General features: G+C 37.7%; 1 protein-coding gene across 1 annotated transcript; it reads left to right on the forward strand.

The window, feature by feature from the left end:
* Positions 1–4,974: 4,974 nt before the first annotated feature.
* On the forward strand, positions 4,975–8,288 carry LOC114474612 (extracellular calcium-sensing receptor-like). Its single transcript, XM_028465031.1, has 10 exons — positions 4,975–5,015; positions 5,120–5,417; positions 5,554–5,640; positions 5,737–5,844; positions 5,934–6,100; positions 6,181–6,658; positions 6,740–6,970; positions 7,074–7,197; positions 7,298–7,770; positions 7,860–8,288. The coding sequence occupies exons 1-10, from the start codon at positions 4,990–4,992 to the stop codon at positions 8,286–8,288; spliced, it is 2,421 nt and encodes an 806-aa protein (XP_028320832.1). The 5' UTR covers positions 4,975–4,989.
* The last annotated feature ends 3,077 nt before the right edge of the window (positions 8,289–11,365 follow it).

Below are 11,365 nucleotides of genomic sequence, written 5' to 3' on the forward strand. Positions count from 1 at the left end.
TGTGTAAGCCATTGTGCATAACGCAGCAATGGGGACTTTTCCTGCTTGAACGCCTGCCATTGTACCCTTCAGTACATTCAGGACATGAATGCGCATTGGCATTTGTCAAGCAGCCAATAGTAATGCCAAAAAGAGATCCTGGAGCACTTGGTTTGCAGAAAGATCCCTACAAATAAGCGTAAAGCTGCAGTATGTAAATTTTTTTGTTGTTGTAGCTTTATTTGGTCTAAAATCTACAGTAACATTTGAACATATTGTAATTCAAAGTTCTGAGTGGACACTGGACCTCTGCTCATTCTCTTGGCTCTGTATTCAAGCTTTAGGAATCCAGGAGCGTGCTGCTGTTTTTAAGCCAATCAGAAAGAAAATGGGTGCAACTTTTTTAGTGGTTTTTATTCTTTGGAATAACAAAGTTTTACTCCTCTTTTTGTTCTTACTCATCCTTTCAGGTTTTTCTTGCCTTCTATTTTGAAATGTATTTTGGAACTTATTAAATGGACTTTACTTTTGATTTGTACCCTTATTCTACACCTTTTCTTTCTGCATACAACTTCAACACCTCAACCTAAACACTCCAAATCCCCGACAATAAAAAAAAAAAAAAAATCCCAGACAGTCTCAGTTTATTTACGAAGTTAAAAAACAAAGTTTTTTGGCTTATACCGTTGAATATAAACCAGGACCAGCTCAGAGTGTTTGACTGCATTGTAAAACCAAAACATATCCACTCAACATTTCTCTGACTATGTGTTTCATAAAGTTGAACATTTTAGATGCAAAGCAGAATTTGGCAGTTAAAAAAAAAAACTGTGATTTTGAGTCACCTTGATTTAATCTTAATGACCTCAAAGTCTTTAGGGAAGCAGAAGAATGTTATTGAAGTTTTAAAAGAAAAATGTAGGGCTAAACAAAGATAATTAGTTTTCTTTTACAAAGAGTATCTGCATTAATGCAATTCTTGAATACACCAGTGTCTGGATTTTTTTTTTACCTCTACTTTGCCTCAAAAGGCGATAACTTTAAATAAATAGGTTGGAGTTCATTGAACCAAGTATTTCCCAGGAGAGTGAATGGTATAATATGTTGGTAGTTTTAATTTTCTGCTTCATTGTTTTTACTTCTTCAACAATAATGTTGTAATTCCCTGTGGTTTCACTAAATAAGTTTATTTAGTTCAAGCTAAAAGGATCTCATTCTCTACAGTTTATTTTCAACCACAGGGAAACATGTCAGTATCCTTCTTAGAGTGCAACAAGAATAGTAGCTTTGCTTGAGAATGATCTTAAGTCAGATCTTTAATGACAGGAAATTGTCACGTTGCTGTTTGACGTACCACGACTCAAGATTTCTACAGTTTAATCCTTCAATCCAAAAACTTGCACACTGTGTGTCGAAAGTTACTAAGACACTAAACCTGAAGTCACTTTCAATTAAAGGCAAGGGAAACTCCATCATCCTGTAAAATGAACAAGTTCACCCTGAGCAACAAAGGGGATGGATAAGGTAAATGAAAGGCTTTTCAGCATTGGCAAAAAACATGACTTGTTAAATTTAACTTATTCAGACACTGAAATCAAATAAAGTATACTGCACGTAAATTAATTGTTTTTTAAGAAAAATACTACATTTTGCATTTGTTCATTCATCGCCTGCGACATTCAGCTGATCCCAAGACTTGACTCATTCACATGGCCATACCTGTCAAGTATCCTGTTTTGGCAAGGAAAAGTTCCTTATTTTACCCCTCTTTCTCATCCCGTATTAGTATTTTCCTGTAAATATCCCATATTTTAATGTAATAATAATTCAAAGATTCTTTACTGAACTGAACGTTGTCACCAGCCAAAAACAAAGAACTCGTGCAAATACCTTGGAAAATGTGACAGAGAGTTTACCTTCCTAAAGAGGAGCAGGATGGTACACGGTTACACGTTCTGTAAGATTTGTTACTGAGATTCTAGCGTCTCCCACAGCGGAAGAAACAAGCCCCCACAAATATACACTCCTTTCAAAAAGTGTTAAAGGATGTAAAGTCTGCAACAAATCTATCTAATAAGTCATTCATGAATGCCAGAAAACCACATGAGTGAGCATGAGAAAATGAAAGAAAATATGTATTGAAAATAAAATGTTAATGTCTAAATTAAAGACAAGCAATGTGAAATTAACAGTAAATATGCAATGTGTTGACTTGTGTATGAACTGTAAGTAAATAAACAAATGTGCTTCATATACCCATTTATGTTTTAATTTAGGCTGTACTATAATTCAGGAATTAAGGCTGGGCGATAGGATTCTATATATATTTAGCTTATTTTGTATCAAAATACTAGTTTTTGGAGTCGCTGCTTTTACTTCTCAGAACAGCATCTGAAGCTCATTTAGATGGATCACTGAGTGTGTCCTAACCCAGACCTTCCCTACAACAAGCTACACCACAGAACTCACTCACACATGCTGTTCCTTACAAGAGAAAAAGCAAAAAGTGGCACATGTTGTGCAGCTGTTTGTCAATAAATGAGCCTGTGTGGCATTTTGCATCAGCAAATTTATCCCAGATTTGTCTTTCTGGTCAGACTTCATTTGAAATAAAATTATCGAGATTTATATTGTATATCACCATTTTGAGAAAATATGTAGAGTCCATATCGCCCAGCCCTAGTAGGAATGTTCACAGCATTTCAATGGTCATAAAGGTAGGCCTACCAGATTCTAATCACATAATTGTATTTAGTGGTTGACAAGTGGCTATTTTAAATTTCTTGTATGCCTGACTTAAAATATAAGGGATACTGGAGCTTGGTTGGGTGGGTGGGACGGCTCGTAGCAGGTGCCTGAAAATTTCCCTTATTTTCAAATCCAAAACTTGACAGGTGTGCATGGCTGACAGACACATAGTGAAACCCAACGCCAATTTTGAATATTTTTAGACTGAGGGAGGATTTTCCTGGCACAACAGATACACGTCAACACTTAATTTCTCTTCATCCAGGGGTGGACTGGCCATCTGTCATATCGGACATCATCTCGGTGGGCCGGTACGGTCCACTATGGGTTTTTTTAATGAGCAAGTGGAGGCAGACATGGTAACAGGTGGCAAAAACATGGCAAAAAAAGAGTGAAAACTGAAAACATTGTCCAAAAGGATTCAAAAGTGGCAAAAAAAAAATTGGCAAATTAAGAAGAAAAAGGTGGTAGGTAATGGCAACTGGTAGCTTAAATTGGCGAAATGTGACAGACAATAGTGAAAAAGGGCAAACGTGGACCAAAAAGAAGCAAAATGTAGGGAAACATATTTATTGGGGAAAAGGTTATTTGGATGAAAAGTAGACAAAACAAATAATTAAGAAAGGACAAAAAATTTTACAAAAGTGTCAAAAAGGAAAAGGAAAAAATGTAAATTTTTTGATAAGGGGCAAAAATGGGACAAAGGAAGTTGCAAAATGGCCAAAGAAAATCGGTAGAAAGGGGTTAAAAAGGTTTCCCCCTTTTATAAACCATAAAATAATACTAATCAAAATTGAGACATAAAGAGCCACATTTTGAACATTGTGGACTTAATGGCTTCTACATGCATGGTGATAATAGGCTGATCTGAACAGAAAATTCTACTACTGAATTTTTGTCCTAGTCCACTCCTGTCTTCACCCAAATCTATTTTTATTGATTAAACTTGATTTTTTTAACTCAAGTATTCTGTGTCCAATATTCAATGTCTGCAGGTCTCTTTACCGCATGAATCTGTACTTACCAATGACCTTGTTATGTGTATTGTGTACAGTGGACATATTGTGAGATGTTTGCAGTTACAAACTTCTCAATTTCAATCATTCTCATCACCATTCTTTTAGAACAAACAAGCCTGACACTTTTCTCCTGAGAGTTTTTTTATCCTTTGGGTCTGAAATCCTGCCAGAGTAATTATTTGTATTTAAGAAATGAATCCTCTGTCCTGGGTACATCTGCTCTTGATGCCACACAGGAACACATTAAGCAAATAAGTGATATACATGGCCCAGGGCAGCCAAACATATAATACATGCATTTTCCATGTGTTTTGTAGCCTGCAGGGTTTCCATCATAATGATATAAACAAGAGCAGGCTGATTTATCAATTGGTCACAAAATCCTTATTTATTTCAAACCCCATGAACTCCACTCTGAAGTCCTTGCATTGAAGTGCTTTGTCAAATGGTTGGTACAAGTACACCAAGGGTTTCAATTCGTTTTTGTGTGTTTGTCTGTGTGTGCGTGCACATGTGTATTGTATCTGCACCCAGCCACTATCTGTCTCTTTGCATCAACAACAGCTGAATTGGGCCTAGTGAGGCATGACACTGCGACATGACACAAGCATGTCTTTTCCCATTAAGGTCAAATGTCCTCTCCAGTTGTTTGTTATTGTTGTTAGTTATCCTGACACTGGAGAATTGTTTCCATTGATCAGGAGAGCAGCCTGTCTGACAACTGCTGAGATAGTGTATATAAGCTGCAGGGTATAGTGTTGTTGCACACTTGACTTCGGAGATTGAATGAGCTCAATGGACCAGCGTAGCATTGACGGTAGCAGAGGGTTGGGTTTAAACCTTTTACGAAAGGCTAACTTTGTGTGTTTGTTTAAATAGTTTTAAAAAAATTATTATTCCTTCTCAAATAGAATTGTCAGTAAATACTTTGAATTGGTTGTGTTTCATTGTTACTATGGAACAAGAAACAATATAGTAAACTATTTTTGGTCAGCTTTGAAGTTCGATTTCAATGGGCTCAAGCAGTCTCTCTTCTTCATTGGCCGCAGTCAGGCTTGTGTCTTACAGTCTTCTATGCAGGTGGCTTGTTCTTTACTGCTCTTGTAAAGACGATGGTTCCAACTGTAGGTTAATCTCTGCTTCATTGTCCCTGCCTGTTCTCGAGAAAAATGGGGACATCATACTGGGGGGACTGTTTTCTCTGCACGACACGGTGGTGGAGCCCAGTTTGTCTTTCACTGCTATGCCTGCACCAACCCAGTGCACCAGGTAAGCTGCTTTGTAGCTCATTGTTGTATCGAATAAACAAATTGTGAGAATGCATAGTCACTGTTTTCCATGTGATAACTCAAGGATTTATTCACTCCTTTCAGATTTAATTTCCGGACATTCCGTTGGATGCAGACAATGATTTTTGCCATTGAAGAGATAAACAGAGATGGCACTCTCCTTCCAAACATCACACTGGGCTATAAGATATATGATTCATGCAGTACACCACACCATGCCCTAAAGGCAGCCATGGAGTTATTAGGGAACGAGAAGGGTCGGGAAGTAGCAGGATTCAGTGGAAGTGTATGTCATGGGACAGTGCCTGTGGTGATAGGAGACGGGGGCTCCACTCAGTCTCTCGTAGTGGCTCGTATCCTAGGTGTCTTCCACATTCCGCAGGTAACTATTCAACAACATCACACCAGCCTGTTAGGGGTTGTGTTCTTTTCAAACATCATGTTTACTCCTTAAATAATACTCACTGGTGTATGTAACGTGACTTTGGTTAAGTTTGATGCACATTTGGATTTTTTAGGTGAGCTATTTCTCAAGTTGTGCCTGCCTCAGTGACAAAAATGAGTTCCCTGCCTTTTTAAGGACAATGCCCAGTGATTTCTTCCAGGTTGGAGACAGCATACAATACTCATTGTTTACAGATCTCTTTGTTCACTAATATATTGAGATTTTTCATGCTTTGACCTTTCTTTTCTGTTTCTAGGTAGATGCATTAGTACAACTTGTGAAGCATTTCGGATGGACTTGGGTGGGTGTGATTGCTGGGGATGATGCATACGGTCGGGGAGGAGCAAACATCTTTGCGGATGAGGTGGATTACAATTTCGCAAGGACAAAATGTAGAATTTAAAAATATGTTTTAGTTCTCTTTGCTTTTTTTCTATTGTATTGCTCTCTCAGGTGGGGAAGTTGGGTGCATGTGTGGCCCTTCATGAGATCATCCCAAAGAACCGAGCACAGGATGCTATTTCGTCAATCATTTCCAACATTCGTAACTCCAGGGCTCGGATAATTCTTGTGTTTGCTTTAGAGCAAGATGCAGAAGCATTGTTTGACGAAGTGCTGAGGTGAGACACTTTTTGACTCTCAATGTTTGATGGGTTTTGGCTGGTGAGGGTTACAGATTTTTATTTTCTCCACATTCTAGAACAGGGTTGACTGGAATACAGTGGCTGGCAAGTGAGGCCTGGAGCACTGCCACTGTCCTATCCACCCCAAGAAAGTACCACAACATTCTACAGGGTTCAATGGGATTTGCAATTCGTCATGCAGAGATTCCAGGGCTACAAACCTTCCTACATCGCCTGAATCCCAAAAACACAGATAACCATGCAGATCCTTTTCTGGTATCCTTCTGGGAGGAAATGTTTCAGTGTAGCTTGGCTGTTCCAGCTGAAGGTCAGAAAAACAACTCCCAAGGTAAACCACCATGCACTGGAGCAGAAGAGCTGAAGAGCATAACAAATATTTATTCAGATGTATCACAGCTAAGGATTTCCTACAATGTCTACAAAGCTGTGTATGCCATTATTCATGCACTTAAAGCTATGAGGAGCTGTGTGAAAGGAAAAGGACCATTTCTTCTCCAAAGTTGTCCAGATCTGCAAAATGTGCAGCCATGGCAGGTATTATCACACTCTTTCAAAATTTTGTCAATAACAGAATAGCTTCTTTGTAAAATTATTCTAGACCCTTTCTTCCCATAGCTGCTTCACTACATTAAACACGTTGTATACTCAACCACGATTGGTGATGAAATCAAGTTTGATGAGAATGGAGATCCTGTTGCTATGTATGACTTAGTCAACTGGCAATTCAGAGGAAATGAAGGAATAGAATTTGTCATTATTGGAAAGTTTGATGAAACAAATACTGCACTAAACCAAAAACTTCAGATTCAGGAACAAAACATTCTCTGGAATGGCAACCAAACCAAAGTAAGAACTCGCAAAGTGATTAACACGTCCAACTTTAATTTGCAAGTTGTGCTCTGGTGTTTCCATTGACTGATTAGTGTAGCTTATGTTTCCTCTTGCTTAGGTTCCCTTATCAGTCTGCAGCAGCATTTGTCCCCCAGGTACCCGAAAGGCAATCAGACCTAACTTCCCTATCTGCTGCCATGATTGTGTGGTTTGTGCAGCAGGGGAGATTAGCAATCAGACAGGTAAGGAGAGGCAATCTGACCTCATTATGTTTGACAATCCCACTTGTGGCAGTTTAGGATGGAAAAATCACAGACTAATGTCTTCCTATCGCTCTCTTAGATGTCATAGAGTGTGAGCGATGCCTCCCAGAGTTCTGGTCCAACGATGAAAGAACTGCTTGTATACCCAAACAAGTGGAGTTTCTCTCTTTCACGGACTCAATGGGAATCACTCTATTGGTTATTTCCCTCTTCGGTTCTTTCAGCACATGTGTTGTCATCGTCATCTTCTCCTGTCACAGATCTACACCCATTGTCAGAGCTAACAATTCTGAGCTGAGCTTCCTGCTACTCATCTCACTGACCCTTTGCTTTCTGTGTTCTCTGACCTTTATTGGCCAACCATCCAAATGGTCCTGCATGCTGAGACATACAGCATTTGGAATCACCTTTGTCCTCTGTATCTCCTGCATTCTGGGGAAAACCATAGTGGTGCTAATTGCCTTCAAAGCTACACTTCCAGGCAGTGGAGTCATGAAATGGTTTGGGCCTGCACAGCAAAAAGCAATCATTATACTTTGTACACTTGTACAGGTGAACAGTTTTATATATTTTCAATCATTTGAACTGTTGAGAAATAAAACGCACACTTATTTTAATGGTAAAAATCTATTCTTCTACAGGCTGTTATCTGTACAGTCTGGCTGACAGTTGATCCTCCCTCTCCACACAGACTGATGCCACGTGAGAGTGCTCTAGTCATCCTCCTATGCGATGAAGGTTCATATGTTGCGTTTGGTTTGGTCCTGGGTTACATAGGCCTTCTGGCCTGTCTCTGCCTCTTCTTGGCTTTTCTGGCAAGGAAACTTCCAGACAACTTTAATGAGGCCAGGCTCATCACCTTCAGTATGTTGATCTTTTGTGCAGTGTGGGTAGCATTCGTCCCTGCCTATATCAGCTCTCCAGGAAAGTACTCCACAGTCACAGAGGTGTTTGCTATCTTGGCCTCCAGTTATGGACTGCTGTGCTGCATCTTTGCCCCAAAGTGCTACATAATCCTGCTCAGGCCAGAAAAAAATACAAAGAAATACTTAATGACCAGGACGGGGTAATCTTTCCTCAATTATGTGGAATTCATACATGTTTATCACTTTTTATTTATGCACTTAGTATTGGCACTCTTTGATGGAGAGAATAACCTATTTTTGTTTTTAGCTCTTAGCCACCAGGTGGTAGTAGTGTGCTATCTTTGTTCATTATAAGCCTTTATTGTAGGGGTGTCAGACTAATTTTAGTTTATGGGCCAAATACAGTACCAAGTTGATCTTAAGTGGGCGGCAGATTTCAGGCAGAAAAAACAAACAATTGCAACATATTGTGCCTTCATTTGCAAATGATATATAAGGCATGTAAGGCACTGACAATATCCAAGCAATGACTGATATCATTCCTTGCTTAAATTTCATATTTGGAGGGACTGAGATATATATTAATAGAATTAGTTGATAATGATAATTTACACAATAATTCATGTTTTCTTTATTATTTTCAACTTTCTCCTGCAGGCCAAATTGGATGCTCTAAAGCATTGTTTTTCAACCTTTTTTGAGCCACGGTACAGATTTTCATTGAAAAAATCCCATGGCACACCACCAACCGAAAATGTAAAAAAAAAAAAGAAACCTTGTAGCCTATTATCAAAGTGTCTTGAATGGGAATGTTTTTATGATCTTTCAGATTTTTTCTTTCCAATAAAAAGTGCAATTAACAATATGCAGTCATTCTTATCAATGTTTATTGAAAACAAATTTTATTTTTATTATCTTTCATATTGTGTATACTTAATACACGTCATGGGAGATATAAAAGTAAAATATGATTAGAACTACAATTGAACTTTATTTTGTTAAATGTACTTTTGGTTTATATTATGTATTTTTTACATTATATAATTTTCCATTTTATTTTAATATAATGTATATTGTATAAATATGTTACTATTATTATGTCTGTGCGCTTTGGGATGGGGAGGTGGTCACGGCAGCATCATAAGATTTAAACCCCAGAAGTTCTCTCGCGGCACACAGTGGTTGAAAAACCCTGCTCTAAAGGGCCAAATTTAGCCACCGGGCCTTGAGTTTGACACATGCTTTTTTTGTATTCTACAGAAAAATACACAGCTATGCTTCTTTTTGTTATACTTAGTGATTACTTTAACAATCACTGAAAAACAAATCCTGATCATACTGTCCCACAATACACAACCCATGAAACTATGCTCACATCTTACATCATTTGCTCTTATGTTTCCATCTGTTTTACGACACTCCTTTGACGCCCTTAGTGGATTACAGTTCAGTGTTAGGATCTGAAGAGGATATAGCAGCAGTTTCCTTTCTGATTTGACGTTGAGAGCCATGCTTTGTAGAAATCCCATCTGTCTTTAGTTAATTCAATCCTGGTACTCCAGGGACCTTTACATATAAACATCACGCCATACTGTTTCGTACAATAACAACCAAAAACATAGGATGTTTCCTCAGCTTCCCCAGCTGCTCTCAAGCCCACATTGATTATTTTCCCTGATTGATCAGGTGTTTCTCCCAAGGAACAAATATCCACTGAAAGACACAATGATAACTGGTTGAAGATACAAGAGTCACCATTGGACAAAAGGGGGTTTTTAATGCCATTGTGTCAAGAATTGTATTATTGTAGTCTACTTTTTCAAATCCTCATTAGTACTTGCTGCTGTATAGATTTTTGAAAGGGTACTGTTTTCATTTAAGTTGTTTATTGCCTTCAAAGACATTACAACAAATGCTGCCCATTCAATGGTAAATATTCTTTTTGATTCTGATGAGAAATGTCAAAGCATGTTGATGCCCTTCATAAAAAATCAATAATCTCTGAAATTACATTTTAGGTGGAATTGTGTGTATCGCTATTGATTTAAAATTCATGAAACAACCCTTCCTTGAAATCATAATACAGGATTTGTTGGAAAATGACAGCCTAGATTTGTTGAAGGCGAGACAAATGAGGGGACACAGTGATCTCATTAAAGCATGACTTGCTTCCACATACAGCTATTTACACAATCCTGGCACCATTGAGTTCATGAGGCAATCAGAGACCAGATGTTACGCAGATGACAACAGCTTATTTCTGCAAATACAGAGGTTATATAAAATACAAGTGTCGTAAACCACAAACTTATTTCAAAAATAGGTTGGCTGAGGAATTTCTGATAAAATAACCCAGGTGGATGAAATCACACAAAACAGCTCACACTAATAGTTACTATTGTATTTTGTCTGTAGGAGTAAATATATATTTTGGACTGACAAGGTCAGACTAGCTTTCGGTTAAGTGGGTGTTTTGGGGACGGCATTCTGCTATCCAGGGACTGTCAACTGTGATTTTAACTTTGTAATAATATTCCTTACCTAGGGACTTTTCCTCCCACCAAATGTCTTTATTTTTAGTCTATTTACAAGGCATGGCATGATCACTAAGGGAACAGACGTTGAGTCAACCTGTAGGAAAACATAATTTTAAAAACAAACTGGCAGCTGGGGAAAAAAGTAGCCATTTAACATTTAGAATGACAAAAATATTTGAAACAACATTATAATGAATGTACAACAACAAAGAAGACATTTATTTTGAAAGTTTACAGGATTTTGGGTAAAAATGAAACAAAACTTGTACGAAACCTATTGATACAATTTCTACTGATATCCTTGTTTAGTCAGAGTGTGGAGAGTTTGTGGATCAGTGTGTAGGAAGATGAGATGAGTTATTATTAATGGGTTATATAACTAAGAATATTAATTATGATTATTACTATTACTTCAAATTTTGCGGGGTGCCACTCCTTTTAACAGGAGAAATATGTCTAAGTTTTTAGACTAAACTCATCAATGTGAAACCAGGGAAAAGTGAATTCTGCCAGACATCTACACCATAACCACAGCTTTAATGAATCAAAGGAATCAAATATTATGTTTAACCTTTTATTCAAAAGTCAACAATTAACACAGTCAAAACATCAATTGAAATGGGATAATTAAATCATGATAAAATGCATTTCTAGGCTAATAAAGGTGAGGATTATACGTAATAAAGTGAAATCACTAATCTAGAAGGATGCTAATCTACTAAATATTGAATAAAAATGCAGGAT

Source organism: Gouania willdenowi, chromosome 13, assembly GCF_900634775.1.
Source record: "Gouania willdenowi chromosome 13, fGouWil2.1, whole genome shotgun sequence".
Taxonomy (NCBI): Eukaryota; Metazoa; Chordata; class Actinopteri; order Blenniiformes; family Gobiesocidae; genus Gouania; species Gouania willdenowi.

Coding starts and splice junctions, on each gene's coding strand:
- LOC114474612 (XM_028465031.1), top strand. CDS start 4,990: ATGCCTGCACCAACCCAGTGCACCAG. Junction 6,971..7,073: donor GGAATGGCAACCAAACCAAA/GTAAGAACTCGC, acceptor CCTCTTGCTTAG/GTTCCCTTATCAGTCTGCAG. Junction 7,771..7,859: donor TACTTTGTACACTTGTACAG/GTGAACAGTTTT, acceptor ATTCTTCTACAG/GCTGTTATCTGTACAGTCTG.